Source organism: Lampetra fluviatilis, chromosome 43 (assembly GCF_964198595.1).
Source record: "Lampetra fluviatilis chromosome 43, kcLamFluv1.1, whole genome shotgun sequence".
NCBI lineage: Eukaryota > Metazoa > Chordata > Hyperoartia > Petromyzontiformes > Petromyzontidae > Lampetra > Lampetra fluviatilis.
Genome location: NC_136317.1, coordinates 679,865 through 700,781, shown reverse-complemented (window position 1 = coordinate 700,781; position 20,917 = coordinate 679,865). Strand labels below are relative to the sequence as shown.

At 50.6% G+C, this 20,917-nt stretch overlaps 1 protein-coding gene across 1 annotated transcript; it reads right to left on the bottom strand.

Moving 5' to 3' along the window:
- Positions 1 to 8,561: 8,561 nt before the first annotated feature.
- LOC144946924 (interleukin-5 receptor subunit alpha-like) lies at positions 8,562 to 20,344 on the bottom strand. The gene is made up of 10 exons (XM_078875992.1): positions 20,210 to 20,344; positions 19,059 to 19,222; positions 18,148 to 18,337; positions 17,435 to 17,558; positions 16,590 to 16,786; positions 16,179 to 16,324; positions 14,388 to 14,535; positions 12,054 to 12,168; positions 10,089 to 10,173; positions 8,562 to 9,312 (listed from the first exon to the last, which is right to left on the bottom strand). The coding sequence occupies exons 1-10, from the start codon at positions 20,283 to 20,285 to the stop codon at positions 9,208 to 9,210; spliced, it is 1,350 nt and encodes a 449-aa protein (XP_078732118.1). The 5' UTR covers positions 20,286 to 20,344; the 3' UTR covers positions 8,562 to 9,207.
- Between the last annotated feature and the right edge of the window lie 573 nt (positions 20,345 to 20,917).

The following is a 20,917-nucleotide window of genomic DNA, read 5'->3' as shown; positions in this document are numbered from 1 at the left end:
ACCGCAAGGGTTGTGTTCGTGCACCACCTACTTTAATCTTGTGTAGTTGATAGTAATGGGACTGAGACCACCTGCGCTCGGGAACCCGGTATAGCCGCGAGCAGCTCCACAGCTGCAATGGCAGGAGCTGAGTTGGTGGCAGCGCAGCGCGACCTGCCCACTCCTAGGACGATTACGATGGTCGTGGATCTCACGTCTACTCCCATTTATACATCGTGCAACGGTTATACACGTCGCAGTGTCGTGGCATCACGGCAACTTCAGTAGGCCGTGAGCAAAGGTGGTGTCTCGAAATCTCACCGATGCCCTCACGCGCATCGAGGCTCTCTCCGCCCCCTGGAGGCGGCGCGTGTGCGAGCCCTCGTCGTGAGGTGAAGGACGCGGCGTCAAAGCTTCGTGCAGCGATGCATGGACACGTGCCGGGCGCACGTGCTGCGGCGTGGATACCGTGCAGGATGAACGTGTTGAATGCGCTGGGGGGGGGGGGGGCGTCAGAGTCGCGATGTGGCGACAAAACCTCCAAACGCGCAGCATTTAGACATTTAAACACTTACACATTTACACATTTAGACATTTAGTCATTTAAACACTTAGACATTTACACATTTAGACATTTACACATTTAAACATTTAGACATTTAGACATTTAAACACTTAGACATTTAGACATTTAAACACTTAGACATTTATACACTTAGACATTTAGACATATACACATTTAAACATTTAGACATTTAGACATTTAAACACTTAAACATTTAGACATTTAAACACTTAGACATTTATACACTTAGACATTTAGACATATACACATTTAGACATTTAAACACTTAGACATTTAGACACACATGCTTTACTTGCACGGCGTTAGACGCCTTCCTGTCTCTCTGTGGATTGTAGCCTCAGTAGCCTGGGGGTGGGCAGGAGGGCAGGGAACAGTGGCTCATAGATAACCACTCGCTTCGTGCCAAGGGGTGTGAAGAGGTCGCTTGTAGTACCACGTGTACCCACCAGAGTGAGACACTGACCATGGGTGACGAGAGTCATCGTCACGCAGGCGTTCGACACATTCACATTTTGCACTTTATCGCATCGAACACCAAGTCACACGTTGCAGACATTCATCATTGTGGACGTCTGAGATGATATCATGGTGCGAACACCACTTCGCCACCGTTCTCCACACAGTGCACAACCATCTGTATTCATCCGTAGTAGAGGGTTTAGATATATCAATGCTGTGTAGTTAAACCCGCCACCACCCGACACAGCCAACTAGTAAGGGTTGTCACGTAAACAGAACGTGGCCAATTCGTGAATAGTACAGCACTAGTGTGTAGTGTAGTGTATAGTGTAATGTATAGTGTAGTGTATAGTGTAGTGTATAGTACAGCACACCGGTTGTGTGTTGGAGAGAAAACCCACAACACTTACAATCTGAGTACGACGTTTCGCCAGTAATTACCACAAGCTTCATCAGGCGACATCCAGACCTGTGGAGAGCTCCGATTAAATTGCGAGCCGGAGGTGACTAATCTGACCCCTATTTTTCGAAGGCATTCCTCTGCTACGCATGCGCAGTGGCTCCATCGCCGGAGTGGCTGTTTGCGAGAGGCATGAGGGAGCCGTCCCAGGACATCTGCGTTCCCATCGTCACTTTCCCCACTCGAGTCGGTTTGTTCGGAAACCTTCACACCGACCCCCCCCCCCCAACGAAAGTAAGAACGCGCCGCTTTTAAAGACGTGCGTCAGGATATTTTGCAGCTACACTTCTGTAAATTCCCGCTGGTTTGGCATTTCCCTTCACCAGCAACAACAAAAATAAAAAATCCCTTCGCGCGCGCAATCCAACGCAAGCTAAATTCCGCCACATCGAACAAAAATTTTGTTTAATGGAATATTTTTGGAGGTGTCAAAGGAACCCACCTTGAAACGTTTTCAACATTTTTCACAGAATGTCAGTGGACAATATGCGGCGGTTATATTTAATTTTACACCACCTACCACGATGTTTTTTTATTATAATTTTATAATTTCACCTCCCAACAATCCCTCAAGATGGAATATCTCGTTTGCAAGGGTGCCCAGGCCGTTGATTAACACGTGCTTAGCAAAAGACAAAGATCCCCATAGAGCCTTTAATAAACTCTTATTAGCGAGCACCTATGAAGACCGGCACAGCACACAATGCGGTGGGTGCCCAGCCCGGCTGCCTGTGTCTCCCCAGCGCTGATATTTTACACACCGCACCGGTTACTCACATAAGGCTGAGTCGACCTTGGGGAGGCCCATGACCGGTTTAGACATTCTTTACAAATGAACCGTGAGCGGGACTCGAGGCCGGGTGGCTGGCTTCGTAGCGCAGGGCGCTCACCACTACGCTACCGATCCCCACGATAAGAAACGCGTGATGGCACGCACACCGTTTACATGATATCTTTGCACAGGGTGTAATACGCAGTGATGGACTTCACCTCGTTATCCAACTGCTGCACACTCAACGTGAGCCTGCTGACAGGTTGCTGACCGCTGTAGCGTTACAGTCTGTCACGCTCATAACCCAAACGCTGTCAATCTCAGGTGATTCATTGTATGATTACGACGATGGCACAAGCCCACGGTGAAAATAAAATTTCAGTAACTCGGGAAGACATTTCAGTAAGCGACAATTTATTGGGCGACACTTTTTTGTAAAAAAAATAACATCAAATGATTGTAATGAATTTCAATCAGTGCTATTTTGTACAACTTTTCTCACGAAATTAAATATGTAACAAATAAATAAACAACGATTCTCGTGGATCCTGGATCTTAAAACCATCGTAGCATCGCCACATAGAATGGCCACGACTGCCATAGGCACGCACAGTTTCCCCTCCAAAGGCTTTTCGCACAGAAATCTGCAGTAGATATTGTCATTATTCCACCACGTAATATTTCAGTTAATGCCCTTTATACAGTATTGCCGTTGGTTATCGAAGTGTAGAGGTGCAGCCCTGCAATTTCCTGCTCATGCCACTGCTGGCAGAAGAGGGAGCCCGGCCACCACGCCCCAGAACGCAGTGGTGGGAAAGAACATTGTAACCCCACTGCGTTATGGAAGAAATCAATGAATCATCTAATTATAATTTGACTCGCAGATAGACCCCTAGGCTAACAGAGAGACCCACAGACACGCATAGAGACCCACAGACACGCATAGAGACCCACAGACACGCATAGAGACCCACAGACACGAATAGAGACCTCACAGACACGCATAGAGACCCACAGACACACATAGAGACCCACAGACACGAATAGAGACCCCACAGACACGCATAGAGACCCACAGACACACATAGAGACCCACAGACACACATAGAGACCCACAGACACGAATAGAGACCCACAGACACGCATAGAGACCCACAGACACGAATAGAGACCTCACAGACACGAATAGAGACCCACAGACACACATAGAGACCCACAGACACGAATAGAGACCCCACAGACACGCATAGAGACCCACAGACACACATAGAGACCCACAGACACGCATAGAGACCCACAGACACGCATAGAGACCCCACACGATGAAGCAACGCTCCTCCTCCCGCTCCTCCCCGGGTCTTATGGGGGTAGAGAGGAAATCATTTATGAGCCCCCCCCGCCCCCAGTAATTTATTCTCATTTTCAGCCCTGAGGTGAGCTCTAAACACAAATGGTCGTTGTGAATAGAGATGGCGTGACGGTCTATAACCCGCTCCTTCATCGCGTTCTCCCGCCTCTACGCGCGCTCCCCTCACTCAGCGAGATAGCGACCACATCGCGGTTGGGGCCGTGCGCTGGTTACAAAGTGAGATGAGGACCACTCTTGGGTCTAATACACACACAACGCCATCGTTGTGTCTAATAAACACACAACGCCATTGTTGTGTCTAATACACACACAACGCCATTGTTGTGTCTAATACACACACAACGCCATTGTTGTGTCTAATACACACACACCGCCATTGTTGTGTCTAATACACACACAACGCCATCGTTGTGTCTAGTAAACACACAACGCCATTGTTGTGTCTAATACACACACAACGCCATTGTTGTGTCTAGTAAACACACACCGCCATTGTTGTGTCTAATACACACACAACGCCATCGTTGAGTCTAGTAAACACACACCGCCATTGTTGTGTCTAATACACACACAACGCCATTGTTGTGTCTAGTAAACACACACCGCCATTGTTGTGTCTAATACACACACAACGCCATTGTTGTGTCTAATACACACACAACTCCATTGTTGTGTCTAATACACACACAACGCCATTGTTGTGTCTAATACACACACAACGCCATTGTTGTGTCTAATACACACACAACTCCATTGTTGTGTCTAATACACACACAACTCCATTGTTGTGTCTAATACACACACAACTCCATTGTTGTGTCTAATACACACACAACTCCATTGTTGTGTCTAATACACACACAACGCCATTGTTGTGTCTAATACACACACAACGCCATCGTTGTGTCTAATACACACACAACTCCATTGTTGTGTCTAATACACACACAACTCCATTGTTGTGTCTAATACACACACAACTCCATTGTTGTGTCTAATACACACACAACTCCATTGTTGTGTCTAATACACACACAACTCCATTGTTGTGTCTAATACACACACACCGCCATTGTTGTGTCTAATACACACACAACTCCATTGTTGTGTCTAATACACACACAACTCCATTGTTGTGTCTAATACACACACAACGCCATTGTTGTGTCTAATACACACACAACGCCATTGTTGTGTCTAATACACACACAACTCCATTGTTGTGTCTAATACACACACAACTCCATTGTTGTGTCTAATACACACACAACGCCATTGTTGTGTCTAATACACACACAACGCCATCGTTGTGTCTAATACACACACAACTCCATTGTTGTGTCTAATACACACACAACGCCATTGTTGTGTCTAGTAAACACACAACGCCATTGTTGTGTCTAATACACACACAACGCCATCGTTGTGTCTAATACACACACAACTCCATTGTTGTGTCTAATACACACACAACGCCATTGTTGTGTCTAGTAAACACACAACGCCATTGTTGTGTCTAATACACACACAACGCCATTGTTGTGTCTAATACACACACAACGCCATCGTTGTGTCTAATACACACACAACGCCATTGTTGTGTCTAATACACACACAACGCCATTGGTGTGTCTAATACACACACAACTCCATTGTTGTGTCTAATACACACACAACGCCATTGTTGTGTCTAGTAAACACACAACGCCATTGTTGTGTCTAGTAAACACACAACGCCATTGTTGTGTCTAATACACACACAACGCCATTGTTGTGTATAATACACACACAACGCCATTGTTGTGTCTAATACACACACAACGCCATTGTTGTGTCTAATACACACACAACGCCATTGTTGTGTCTAATACACACACAACGCCATTGTTGTGTCTAATACACACACAACGCCATTGTTGTGTCTAATACACACACAACGCCATTGTTGTGTCTAATACACACACAACGCCATTGTTGTGTCTAATACACACACAACGCCATTGTTGTGTCTAATACACACACAACGCCATTGTTGTGTCTAATACACACACAACGCCATTGTTGTGTCTAATACACACACAACGCCATTGTTGTGTCTAATACACACACAACGCCATTGTTGTGTCTAATACACACACAACGCCATTGCTAGAAGCCTTCTTGCAAGCGCTGCTCAAAAGCTACTAATAAATAAATAAACATCTGAGTGAAATGTAATCGGTTTCCAAACAATTACTTGGCACTTCGGAAGTACAGTAATGTACTAAAGGACGTACTGTGTTTCATATTATCAGTGTAAACAATCTGATTCCTTGGTTACCCCTATGATTACTTTCCTCGAACTAACATTAATTCGGTCGTTTAAACCTCCGACATGGCGGTGCAAGTGGTCCACGCGCCGCACAATGCACCCAGCGGCCGCAGTTCGAGTCCTAGCAACGGCCAACATCAGTGGCGAGTCAAGTCTGACTCAGTGCCGCATCCCACCTCACGGCGACCCCGCACATACGAGTGCGGTGATGTATGGTCAAGCAACTCCCATGATTGACAGGGTTATGGGCAAGGCCTTCATCAAGCAGTAGACTGATTGACAAGATGCTGTAAAGTGACACAAATATAACGACAATTGAAGCAGCACCACAACTCAGCGCGTACATCAATAGCACCGCCCTTACAAGTGCATCATGCTACAATGGAGCAAGCGTGAGTTAGTCTTCGCTTCATACAGTTGTATGATTCATCATCATCATCATTATTACTCCGCCCGGATTTTTTTCAAGCCCATTTTTTTTAGTGCAGAACATTCGTGAAATATTAATTTTCAATTAAGCACAGTATATTTAAAATGTGAGTATAAAACAATTTTATTTAACCTTTGGAAAACATTACATCCTATTTACGACAGCCCGATTTGCGACGCGCATTAACGCCGATATCAGGGCATCGCGACTGGATTTAGTCGTCTATGCAATGCCGCCGTGACGCCATTCACGAGATCTGTGCAAGGCCACCGCGGCTCGATTCACGACGTTTGTTGAAGACCGAGCACGGCTCGATTTACGACGCAGAATTTTCATTTGCGACCCAATTCCCAACGCGACTGAACACATTTGAACAGTCGACGTTTGAACCGTGCAACGTCGTCGTAGAAAGTTCCTGAGTTTCACTTAAGCAGATGAAGGACGAAGAAAAGGTAAGAAGATAATTGTAAACATTTATATTTATTAACAAAAAACACTTTGCGTCAATTTTGGTAAAATTGTCATCTCCAGTACTGTGCACGTAACACGCTTGGTCTATCAATTTAATAGTACACGGGGACTGTTTTGCCGCATATTCTAACATTAAGAATGTTATAATTGTTTTTTTACCCTTCTATCTGGCAACAAAACTGACACCTTTTTTACAAGGAGTCATGTTTACATAGACCACAATACCTGCAGTCATAATGCAAACAAAAAACATAACTCTGATAATGTGCACTGTCCTTGAAGTTGATTGGTCCACACACGAGACAGCTTTCCTTAGAGCCTAGTCTCACATGGGTTGGACCAGATGACGCCAGACAGAAGGGTAAAAAAACAATTATCATATTTTTACTGGCAAATGAGGTTCCAATGGTGTATTAAGAATGTTTTAACGTTGTTTTTGAGAGAGAGAAAAAATGTATTCCTTAATGTTTATTAATTTGATGCTTAGCTTTGACGAATTCTAACCTATGAAGCCTCCTCACCTTACGTTCGGCTTCGCTGGTTACAATTGTAGCCCGCAGGCCCACAAAGCCCTCAGCAGAAACTAGGAGATGAACCCTTCCGGTTGATTTATAATAGGCGACGTTTCAGGCAACGACCCTTCAGCACACAGCACGTGAAGGGCCGTTGTCCGCCACGTCACCTATCGTTGAAGCGGTGCTGGTGACGGGTTGTTGTTGTTGTGATTGTGTACAGCACTGCGAGCCCCAGCAGCATCCAAAACTCATCATCATCTAATCATGGTTACTGTTGAAGTAACAGCCCCTGTGCGTCCCCATGATCGGTGTGCTTCCCTTACTTGAACCCACGTTGCTGAAACCATGTCCCCATTTTAAGAATACATATTTAAAGTTATATATTATTTTCTAAATGTAAGTGCTGTGATGATAACAAACATTCTCTTATGAGGATACACGGAGCAGGCATATAAACAGTGACTATTCAGGCTGTACAATAGATGGTATTAACGCGTCTTCGCTTTTGACATCTCGTTTGCATTGTTTAAGCCTTTCAAGTCTAAGTTGTAGTCTGCGTGCATGCAGCAGTTCGCGTTGTGCAGTTCTTGGTATCTCTTGACGTAAATTCCAGGAAAAAAGTGGAGGAACCTGACTACAGGAATAGATCCCAAAAATGGGGATACGTTATTTTTCAAGTGAAAACAGGAAAGTCATTGTTGCACATTGCTTCATGTTACTACGCTCTATAACCTGCTGCATGGTATGCAAATGATTTCCGAGCATGCCTGGCTGGCCTGATAGCCAGGGGAGGTGCATTTGTAATCTGTGATCGCCATGACGCCAGCTATTGTGGCACATTTCCGACACGTGGTCAGCAAAAATTGTAAAAAATAAAACGTCAAGAGCCCTTCTGAGTCTTCGCTGCGGAACTTTTTGTGTTTTTTTTTAAACTGGTGGCGGGGTGGCACAGTGGTTAACACTCACGGCAAGATGCCCCTCGGTTCTATTCCCGACTCGGGCACCTTCCTGCGTGTAGTTTGTCTGCTCACCACCTGTTCGTTTGTCGTGGGCGTTCCTCCAGGTTCACAGTGTCCACACCACCCATCGCAGTGCTTCACGTGACCCGTGTAGGGGTCACGACTGCCACAACTTGGCAGGACCCTCCCAAAAAGAAGATCCTTGTGACTCGGCGAGGCTGTTCCTGGGTAAAACAGGCGTCGTCTAAATATTGACAGGACACTGAACCCAGTCAGCTTGGACTAACCCCTCTATGGCCACCGTGTGCGTGTCGCTGTCGGTGACGATGTGTGGGGCCTGTCGTTGTGTTTCGCTGCCCGCCTTACAAGGCCTTTCTTCGATGCACGACACGTACGCTGTACCGCGCGTTGAACTTTTTTCGCACCGTACGTAGCCAAACGTTGCTAGATGCGGGGGACGGACAGCTGACCCCACACAGACACACGAGCTTCTGCGGTGCGGCGCATACCCCGTCGCCAAACTACGAAGACAACATAAAATACACGCAGGGCTCACGGCAAACATCAGTGGCAAGTGGCATCTGAACCGTCTCCTTGCCCCGCCCACATTCACCAAACCGCACTGAACCAGCGTGGAGAAGTATGGTCTCAAAGTCCCCACGACCGGCGCAGCACGGGGAGGCCTTCATCCAGCGGTGGATTAACGAATGCTGTGCACGTGTATCAGTTATATCACTACGGGACGCGTTTTCAAGGTGGTATTGTGTGAAAGTCATTGCTGCCAACAACTCAATGTCACGTGCCTCGGCACACCTGTGCGTGGGAAGCAAATGCAATCTCACTTTACGTTTCGTATATACACTTCGAAATAATATTTGTATGTTGCGCTCATTGGTCTATTGAGGGTGGGGGGCTCGTGGCTGCGGCAGTTGGGGCGAGTCGAGCTCCTCCACCAGGCTGTAGGGGTCCTGCGCCTCCAGGCGGGGCGCGCAGGCGGCTGCCTGCAGCACCAGCGGCGGCACACGGGGGGAGAGCCGCGTCAGCACGGACATCGCCTCCTTCACGACTGGGACATCAGAGACGCGAGCCACGGTGGTGGCATTGTGGCCACGCAACCCAAACTTGGACCATAGAGTCAACCATGAAGTCAACCATATAGTCCACCATATAGTCCACCATAGAGTCAACCATATAGTCAACCATATAGTGCACCATATAGTCCACCATAGTCAACCATATAGTCAACCATATAGTCAACCATATTGTCCACCATATAGTCCACCATATAGTCAATCATATAGTCAACCATGAAGTCAACCATATAGTCCATCGTATAGTCCACCATATAGTCAACCGTGAAGTCAACCTTATAGTCAACCATATAGTCAACCATATAGTCAACCCCACTGCCGTCTGCGCTCCTTCAAAGGAGGAGGAGGAGCAGGCAAACGACACAAACTCTCTCCTGAAGCCCTCTCGTCGTGGCCGGCAACGCCAAACCTCGACATTGGCATTCAGCTGCGGAACAAAGTGCCCTTAAGCAAGAATCAAAATGATTGGCCAATAACAGCTTAATGTATATAGGACCGCAGAAGTTGGGCAATTGTTGGTACTGGCTCCACTGCGTGGTTGCCTTCCCGCTCGTCTGTGATGCCTCTGAGTCGTCCTTTCTATGCGAGCGAGCGAATGAGCGGGCGATCTCGGTGCAGCGGTGGCGACGCGTTGCAAGTTTATATTATGATTATAAAGGGCACGTGAAGGGAATTGCATCGCGCACCTTAACGGGATCAATGTTTCTCTTGAGAAAAGCATCCAATGGCCCAGCAGGATCGGGAATATCCGGCCACACTCGAACCTTCATGCTGCAAGACACGCACACACGCGTACACATGCAACATGCAGCACAACGGCCAGTCGTGACTGACTGTGCCAGGCCAATTGAGAGCAGATGTATTCATCTGTCGTCAATTACAAACACACACACACATACACGTGTGTGTGTGTGGACAATTGGGCATGTGACGACGCATCAATTCACATGGACGATCCCCATCGTTGTGCCGGCTTCACGGTCCAAACTTCCCTCGTTTAAAATAACAAAAAATCCACACCACAAATTACGAGATGGGAAACTTATCAACCCCCCCCACCACTGTCAAAACTTGACAGGACCTTCCTGAAAGATAACCTTGAGACTCAGGCTTTCCTTAGTGAACAAGTGTAATCATCATCACCATAACAATATAATAATCACCATAACTATAATAATAATAATAAAACACCACTGCTAGAGTTCAATCTGGAGGCCCGATGGGATAGGCAAAAAGTGGGCGGTGGGAGGTGACGTCACAGGGAGGTGACGTCACAGGGAGGAGACGTCACAGGGAGGTGACGTCACAGGGAGGTGACGTCACAGGGAGGTGACGTCACAGGGTTGTACCGAGACTCGCGCTGCGTCGCTTGTGGCGTCCGCTTCCTTCGCGCTTGGCGCGATGTAAATTTACTTTAACACAAACACAAGAAATGGCTTTTATAATAAAAGGAAGTTCATTTCCTGCCACAGAGCTACAAGTTTGTTTCCTTTTACAGATATGCGGCTTTTTATAAAATGCGGTTAAATGTGAACTATCGAATTTTTAAAATCGAGATTATTCCGTCGTAATTTCTTCTCCCACTGCTCTCTCCCGTCTGCGCTGCTGCTGCTGTTGCTGCTGCTGCTGGTCACGTGAGGAGTGTCCATTCGGCTCTCTGTCGCGGTGCCACCGCTCATACTGCTCGAGGATGGGCCGCAGGGACGGGCATGGCAGAACTAGTTCTGAGACCCCTTCAAGTGAGCGCTGCCCGACAGAGTAAGAAGCAGAATTCCCCCACTCGCCATGCCACCAACAAGCATGTCGGTCGCATGAGGCAAACTCATTGATCTTTTAAATTCTCAGATCTAAAATGATGCCAAACTAAGCACATTGCCATTTTTACCGTGATTATTTTTGTCTGTGCTGAGAACATCAACTCACTGCACACAAGTAGCCAGTTTACTCAGAGGCGGGTGCCCGGATTCAAACCCAGGTCTTCAGAGATCTTAGATCACACCTCTGAAGGTCAATCTTACAATGTAACATTTTCACACCGTGATGCACGCATCGTTTTTTACTCAAACATAAGCAAAGATGAGCCAAGGGTAAAGAAGATGGTGACGCTGAAGGGAATGGTGGTGGCCTGTGACCCATCGCTTTTAAAGTGGGATTAATGGATCATGCAGGATCACTGTGTGCTGTGGAACACCTACATCCACGAGATTGCAAGGTGGATCAGAGACAGCAGTACAGCAAGTGGGTTCCTGACCGATCTGTGCCGACCTTTTGAGTTTTACCCCCATGTGTGCGTGGCGGATTTTCTCCAGCTACTTCCAGTTTCCTCCCACAATTGAAAAACAAACTCGAGACCAAAACAATTGGACAAACATCCCAATGCAGAACCCGCATGGGAAACCATCTGGAGACTCGGCGAGGCTTTGCTGGATAAAGGACATTATTCTTATTATAAATTGATCATCCTCGATCTCTGTGTGCACTGGCGCTTTCTGGAATGCCTCAGCAACTGACAGCGGCTTCTTGCATCCCATCTCATCCATTCCATTGCCGTGCGGCAGTCCATCCACGGGGACCCCCAGCGGCAGCGGTAATCATGCTGATGGCAGAGAAGGTGTCGGTGACGGTGACAATGATGCCGGTGGTTTTGTTACCGGGGCCAGCGCCACACGAGGAAGGAGATGGCGGTGATGACGGCGAGAACCGCGCCGAACGCGATGACGAGCGGAGCCACGGGTGGGGGTCCTGAGTACGGGGACTTCTCCTTGGCTACACACAATAAAGACAAAGACACAGGTCACCCATACAGCCTCAACAGACCGTTGGGACAAGTGCTGCCAGTGAGCACAAATGACGGCCCAACACGTGACACGAGGGGATCGCGTGGCCAGCACCACTCGCCTATGGAAATAAAGACAAAGAACCCCACCCCCGCATATCCTTCAGCAGACTCTTGGGGCAATTGCTGTTAGCGAGCACCTATTAAGGCCAGAACGACAACACAACGTCAGGCCACCTTTGTACAGGTGTGCGAGTGTACAGGTGTGCGAGTGTACAGGTGTGTGAGTGTACAGGTGTGTGGACACACACATACATAGACAGGTGTGTGAGTGTACAGGTGTGTGGACGCACACACAGACAGGTGTGTAAATGTATAGGTGTGTGAGTGTACAGGTGTGTGGACACACACACACAGGTGTGTGAGTGTACAGGTGTGTGGACACACACACAGACAGGTGTGTGAGTGTACAGGTGTGTGGACACACATAGTAACAATCTCCAAGAAGGGGTTTTGCTGTGGAGACGACAGGGGGATCTCCCTCTGGTCCATAGCAGGAACGATGCTGGCCCGCATCCGGCTCAATTGTCTGAGCCCTGTCGCTGAGCAGGTCCTGTCGGAGACGCAGTGCGGGTTCCCACCATCCCGGGGCACTGCAAATGTGGCCTTGGCTACCCGACAGATTCAAGAAAAGTGTCGAGAGCGGCATCAAGAACTGTTCTTGACATTCTTCGACCTACTAACCAAGGCATTTGACTCCCTCAACCGGGGAGCCCTTTGGAGTGTCCTCCAACGTCTTGGATGTCCAGAGGAGTGTGTCGCCGTCCTGCGGCTCCTGCACGGCGACGCGACTGCCACTGTGCTGAGTGGGGGATCTGAAACCGATGCCTTTCAGGTCCGAATGGGTGTCCGACAGGGTTGCATGATCGCCCCTCTCCCCCACCACCTGATTCACCATCTATAGGGTCGTGGTCACCCTCCTCGTCCACGGTCGCCTTCCATCTGGCATCAGCATCCAGTTCCGCCTGGACGGGAAGCTCCTCAACCTCGGACGTTTTCGGGCAAAGAAGACGAAGAAGGAGCTGACCGCAAAGGGCATCCACGACCTGCAGATTGCGCGGTGGTCGCTCTGCGCATGACGTCCAGGTGACCCTCGGCGTGTTGCACTCTGCGTACTAGAGACTTGGCTTAGCCTTGAACACCAACAAAACCAAGGTCCTCCACCAGCCCAACGTCCCCCGACTATCTACGTCGATGGAGAGGCCCTTGATCACGTGGTGTATTTCACCTGATCACGTGGTGTATTTCGCTTGAACACGTGGAGTGTTTCTCTTTCCTCGGGAGTCATCTCTCCCAAACGGCCACTGTCGATGAGGAGATTCAACACCGAGTCCAGAGCGCCAGCGCCGCCTTCCACAGACTGCGCCAGCGCCGTCTTCGACAACAAAGATCTCCGCTTGACGACAAAGCTCCCACTTTACCGGGCAGTTGTCATCGCGATGCTCCTCTTGTGCAGCGGAGCGTGGACTGCCGACCGGCGCCACGTCACTGCGCTCGAGCGCTTCCATCGGCGCCGCCTCCGTCAAATCCCGGGGACCGAGTGGGAAGGCGCTGCACCGCTGCGAGTGTCCTCCTGCAGGCTGACACCACCAGCACTGCAGCGATACTTTGAAGAAAAACAACTCCGACGGACCGGCCACTGCATCCGCATGCCTGAGAACCGCCTTCGCCGCCAGATCATTTTCTCCGAGCTGCCCAGTGGAGGGACGAAGGAAGCGGTTCAAGAATACCCTCGAGTCCTCCCTGATGCGCGCAAAAATCAGCCTCCAACACCGGGAGGAGGAGCAGCAGCAGCAGGCTGCCGACCGCCTGGCGGTGGCGGCGCCGCATCCCGCGGGCCACGGCCCACTTGGAGACGCGGCGTCTCGATGCCGAAGCGGATCACCGCCACCAATCAGAGAGGGAAAGGAAAGCAACCCGGCACTGCGGATTCCACTTCCATCTGGGGCCGCGTGGCACCCCCAGTGCCCAAGATCTGCGGATCCACAGTTGGACTCCTCAGCCGCCTCGAGAGCCATCGCTAAATCTGGTGGACGTCATCCTCGGACCCCGAAGGACTGCCGACGCCGACAATGGACACGCAGGTAAACAGGTGTGCGACTCTGCAGGTGTACGGACACACAGGTGCCCGCGTGTACGAGTGCCTCACGCGAGTAATCCAAGTGCGACCAGGGACTGCTCAAGTTCTCGGAGTAGATGGGGATGGCTCGGACGGACACGCGGTAGGGAAGCCCTGGGTCCACGACCAGGTCCAGCGCGGTCCTCTTCTCTATCAAGGTGTCAGCCAGCACCTGGGGCTGTGAGCGGCACACGTGAACAGCAGCAGCAGCGGCGGCAGCAGCGGCGGTGTTATCATCCAGCGACGGTGGGGCGGTGACGAACACGCAGGGATAGTTATTATTTGGTTCTTTCGGTTAAGTCACGTCTAAAGATAAAATAATAAATTAAATTAAATAATAGAATACGACGTTTCGATTGCAACACAAGCAATCATCATCAGGTATAATGAAATAGCGACATAAAATCTAACCAGAAAACTATAGACAGACATATTAGCAGACCGATATTACCAAGATACATAGCGAAAGTAACACAGGAAACAGAGAGGGGTGATCGTCTCTGTGTGGTGGCCTTAAATAGACAGAGGGGGGGCGGAGGCAGAGAGAGGGAGGGAGGTAGAGAAAAAATTAGCATATCAATTGGTGCTGCAAGAACGATTACACGGCAAGCAAGCCTGAAAATCAGGAGAAAGACGCACTAAAATTAAATAACCTAGTAAAATATCGAAATGTAATGTAATACAACACAGAGGGTCGGTCAACACACAATTAACGCATGTATTACATTACATTTCGATATTTTACTAGGTTATTTAATTTTAGTGCGTCTTTCTCCTGATTTTCAGGCTTGCTTGCCGTGTAATCGTTCTTGCAGCACCAATTGATATGCTAATTTTTTCTCTACCTCCCTCCCTCTCTCTGCCTCCGCCCCCCCTCTGTCTATTTAAGGCCACCACACAGAGACGATCACCCCTCTCTGTTTCCTGTGTTACTTTCGCTATGTATCTTGGTAATATCGGTCTGCTAATATGTCTGTCTATAGTTTTCTGGTTAGATTTTATGTCGCTATTTCATTATACCTGATGATGATTGCTTGTGTTGCAATCGAAACGTCGTATTCTATTATTTAATTTAATTTATTATTTTATCTTTAGACGTGACTTAACCGAAAGAACCAAATAATAATTCCTGCAGTCACGAAAGTTCTAAAATTAACGCAGGGATAGCGCCGCACCCGTTTGATCGGTCCTACGCCGGCTGAGAAACATGTCCCGGTTTGTTCTGTGGACAATGTGGCGACCGTAACCGATGGATGACAAACATTGTTACTGTTTCTGTTGCTTACAAATAAAAATGTCACAGTCTCAAGGCTCTTTCAAGATGGGTCCTGCCGAGTGTTTGCAGTGTGGGGGTGGCAATGTTGCTGCTACGTGTAATGCAAATTGGGTTATGCGCAGTGATTACTTTTTCAGCACTGGAATGTTCTGGCTCATTCCAGTTACATTTAATGTTTTGCTTGCTATGAGAGCAAACTGGAGAACCGCGGAGAAACCCCATGCAGATCAGGGGGAGGACATTTCCACCCCACTCACTCACATTCTCACATGCTCACCTGGGAGAACATTTACACTCCACTCACATGCTCACATGCTCGCGGGGAACACCGAGAGAACATTGTCACTCTGCACTCGCTCACACACTCACACGATAGAACAGGGGACACACACACACCACCTGCACTCACTCGCTCGCTCACTCACTCACACACTGCACAGCGGGGCAGAGGACATGCACAGGAAGGGCGCCCAAGTCGGGCATCGGAACCAGCCCCTGCTGTGCCACGAGACGCGATCGTCTGGACTCGTGACGGCACCTCGCACCTCTCGTCCCGCGCGGGGGGTGACGAGGCGCGCACGGTACTTGACGAAGCTGAGCAGCCGCGTGCTGCTGGGAGGGTCCCAGACGAACACGAGGCTCGACGGGCTGAGCACGGAGGCGCGGAGACCCCGCGGAGCACTCGGCGAGACTACGGGGGAGGGGGCGGGGGGAGGGGACGGGACGGGAGGGAGGGGACGGAGGAGGGGGCGGGGGGAGGGGACGGGGGGGGGACGGGGGGAGGGGGGGGGACGGGGGGAGGGGACGGGGGGGAGTGGACGGGGGGGGCACAGATGGTCGCTCGGGGTCACGTGGCTCTGTTGGAGGTCGCACGCAGCGCGGGGTCATCCAGCAGTGGACTGATCATGGCTGACTGGTGATGCTGGTGATGATGAAGCGTGGCGCTGCGATCGTACTTTTCTCCAAGGGGGTGATGAGGAGCAGGCTGGGCCGAGCCGCCTCTCCGCCGGGCAGGGTGCCGTTGACGAGGATCGCGAAGCTGTTGGCGTCTCTGTCCCACTCCACGATGCTGCTGCTGACGCAACGCGGCGTGCCCGGGGGCATCCCCTCGTCGTCCCCACACCTCGTCCAGAGGAGGGGCTCGTCCAAGTACCTGCAATGACATCGCAGTCGTTACGTCTTGGGAGCTATTGCGTCATCGTCATCGTCGCGTCTTCACCACCATCCAAGGGCACGGAGACCCCACGGCACGAGCTGCAGCCGTGCAGATTGCTAACGCCACTCCCGGCGGAATGACCTCCACCAGAGGGCACTCGCCCACCTCCTCCACGCCGGCCCGGGCGTCTTGGAGGAGGTGGGCGATACCCCCAACGCACGCAGCCCCTGGGTCGGCCGCGCTGCGCCCATTCGCGCTGCTGGGTGGGTAGAGGCAGCGGAGGGTGGACCTCTCTGGCCACCGGCGCCGGGATCTGGGATCGACCCGCGCCCTCTGGATTGCGAGTCCGACGCGCTCGGCATTCAGTGGCGGAGGCAAGAGGGTGGATGGTGGCAGCATTAACTGCCCCCATCACCACCACCAGCACCACCATTCCCCTCGAAGGCTCAGAAATGTGTGTCTCTATTCAGATTTACCGCGGGGGAAATACGTTGATTCTGTTTTTCAAGAAATGTCGGGGGCTATTGATGAAAAACTGGCATTTTGTGACTGCCTCTCCCACCCCACCTCCCACTTGGGAAGTTCCTAAATCCGCTTCTGGTAACCATGAGGCCACGAGCCGTCGTCAGCGTGCGGGAAACTCACACGGCGTAGTAGAGGGAGTAGCTGGTGCCCGGGGGAGCTTTCTCCCCGGTTCTCCAGCGGCACTCCAACGCCTCCATGTCTCGGTAGACGCACGAGACGTCACGGGCCGCCGTGCCGGGCTCGCCTGCACGCACACACGCAGATACCCCGTGTCGCTTCGAACAGACTGTTGCGGAAAGTTTAACACGTGGTAGGCTTTTGCAACCAATATTCATAAGACAAGTTTTTTTGGGTTATATCGCGTAAATATAAATGTGCCGTGAACCCACCGCCAACTTATTTTTGTGTTTAGTTTCTTGTCCTCCCCCCGCACCCCCGACGAGCAGGTCGGCTACGTCCAGTGCGAAAGATGTCCAACATACACACTTAGGCACATCGTGAATTTACAACAACACACACATCGAGCGGCTATCCGTACCACTTGGCACAGGTCACGGCAACAGACTCACGGCACGAGACGCAGGAAGCCTTCGCCGAGCTGCAGATTTGGCGGGGGATTGGAGTACTACACGGGCCTGCATCACGACCTCGTTAAGCGTCCATTTGATTCGCGCTCACTTCCCCAGGAACGTATCTTGAGCGCTAAGCGAGATCTGTCTGTTTGAGGTTTAATGTGTTACCACCGGCGGACCGCACCTTCACGGACACACCGGTGTGACTTCAAGCCGAGCCAATTCCCGAGTGAGATTTGCGTTTGCGCCGGTGGGTCCTACCGACTGGAGGCTTGGTGATGGGCTCTGTCCACGCGCTGGCGTTGCCCGCGGTGTCCAGCGTGGGGCAAGGGCACGCGCCGTCGTCGGCGTCGTCGGCGTAGGCCACGGAACGCACGGACACGGTCACCTCCCGATCCGGCCAGCCCAACACTTTGCTCCCCTTCTGCTTCTGCTGGCAGACGCAAGATCCCTGCGGAGCGTCGCGCGCGCACAGACGACGGTCAGACGCGCAAGATCCTCGTCGGCATCTATCCGCTGCTAGCTTGAGGCTTCCCCAAGCGGTCGGTGTCTCTCACGCTCTCGCAAACACAGGAACAGTCCATCTCGCTCCTGCACACGAGTTGAAGTCATAATAATAAAATACACATATATATATCGGCGACAATCGTGCAAATTGTAACGCACGCAGTTTTTTTAACAGAGACGCGGGAAACCACAGACAAGCGGGGAAGGCAGCCAGAATCGGCACCAACAAGCTCTGTGGCCCTATATTGAGATGTTTCGCGAGCTCCATGACTGAACGTTGACACGCGTAGTTTGTTTAGAGGTATCACTTGATCTCAGAAATAGTTATGTGATATCAGCTTCGTTCGAACTCTATTTAGAAAAAAGAGACGACGTACGAATGTGCTTCGACTTGGAAGATCGGCACAAGAAGACGCTGGCAAAGAGCGCTGTAAGTTACACCAGGAGCAATTCGAACACTTGGATGCAACTGGGAAGAGAATCTAAAGCAAAGTTCTTGAGTAAGTCTCATGCACAGCGCTAAATTGAAGAAAGGCCCCGATCGCTGATATCGTTGACAAAGTAACACGGCCCGTAGAGACGGAGAGAGGGAGAGATTGGGCCCATGGGAATGACAGGGCCCCCAACCCATGCTGTCGATTTCCCCGGTTCTCAGGCCGACCAACCTCACACTGAGGCCTCGCGTCCTTCTCGACAGGCGAGCACAGGCGGAGCTGGTAGAGCAGACTGCGTGCGGGGTTCTCCTGCCGAGTCGCGGGGTTCCATCGCACGGGCAGCCGGATGCCCTCCACGTAGGCCTTGAGACGAACCTGGGACGGTGGCTTCAGGTCTGAGCGATAACAACGAGAGGATCAGCCAGTCACTAGAACTAGTCATCTCAGTCACTCTCACCCAGCCAGTCACTAGAACTAGTCATCTCAGTCACTCTCACCCAGCCAGTCACTAGAACTAGTCATCTCAGTCACTCTCACCCAGCCAGTCACTAGAACTAGTCATCTCAGTCACTCTCACCCAGCCAGTCACTAGAACTAGTCATCTCAATGATGCTAACCCTCACCAGGCCAGCTACCTTCCCACGTTGTACTGCCTCTCCTACGTGTTTGTTTCCCCCCTTGCTCTCTGTAACCGCACACTGCGTTCTCAAATTGGACGTCAAGATATTGACGTCTCTAAAACAATGAGTAAGATTAGCGCTGACAGCGCTGATCGTCGTGGTGGTGGCGGCGGTGGCGATGAAACGAGGGCGCCGTGATGCGGCTGGCGTCGCTAATGTGGTCGCTGCTAGACGGAGGTCGACAACGATAGATGATGGTGGGGGATGTAAGACGATGGCGACGGTGATGGTGACGATGATGATGGTGGAGGATGTAAGACGACGACCACAGTGATGGTGACGATGATGATGATGATGGTGGGGGATGTAAGACGATGACCACAGTGATGGTGACGATGATGATGGTGGAGGATGTAAGACGATGGCGACGGTGATTGTGACGATGATGATTGTGTAGCCAGACGTGTGGGAGCAATGATGAGGTTGATGAGTATGGGACAAGTAGCTAAGGCAGGAGGCGGTCAGCAACCTGCGGCTCCCAAGCCACAAGCAGATAATTAAAACCCTGTCTCGTGACGTCACGTATTAATGACCACCGTTTCGAATTCAAACGCATTGCGGCTTATCAATTTGTTTTGTCCAGAATTTGAAGAAAAATGCTCTTCTTGGTGTTCTCGTTTTCTGACCCGCGAGCTCAGAGGACGCGCGTGGTGTTGACGACGACGATGGCGATGGTGACGATGACAGTGAAGCTCCTCTTACCGGGCTCGGGTCGGCAAGGGCTCACGGCGCCCAGGAGCAGGAGGGCCACGCACAGGCGGCAGGAAGGCGGCTTCATCCCGGCAGCGCTGAGACGACACAGACGTCCAGGGGACGACGCCGGTCACAAATGAAGTCCATGTCCAGGCGAACACGCGCTCCCAGTACGGTTGGCTTTTTAGTTTTTATTTACCAAATTTTCTTTATCTGAACATTGTTTTTATTCTGCGTCTGGCTCGCACGTGGTGCTAACTTCGTGGGTGGGCTGCACCCCCACAGCGTGACTCATTCCACAGTGACATTCTACCTGCGTTGCCACACTGCTTCCGCTCTTAGTCACACACGCACACACGCAACTACCTGCCTCCCACTCACACGAATTACACTCTCCCCTATTACCCACAACACTCTGCCCTATTATCCACAACACTTCCCCCTATTACACACAACTCTCTCCCATATTACCCACAATTCTCTCCCCTATTACCCACAACTCTCTCCCCTATTATCCACAACACTTTCCCCTATTATCCACAAATCTCCCCTATTATCCACAACACTCTCCCCTATTACCCACAACACTCCCCTATTACCCACAACACTCTCCCCTATTACCCACAACACTCTCCCCTATTATCCACAAATCTCCCCTATTATCCACAACTCTCTCCCCTATTATCCACAACTCTCTCCCCTATTATCCACAACACT

Bases quoted from the DNA above. Each gene is read 5' to 3' on its own strand.
- LOC144946924 (XM_078875992.1), bottom strand. From the start codon at position 20,285: ATGAAGCCGCCTTCCTGCCGCCTGTGCGTGGCCCTCCTGCTCCTGGGC. The intron at 14,536-16,178 runs GTGCGAGGTGCC...TGCCGCTCACAG, and splicing joins CCCCCCGCGCGGGACGAGAG to CCCCAGGTGCTGGCTGACAC. The intron at 12,169-14,387 runs GTGAGGCACTCG...TATTGTGTGTAG, and splicing joins GTCGCACTTGGATTACTCGC to CCAAGGAGAAGTCCCCGTAC.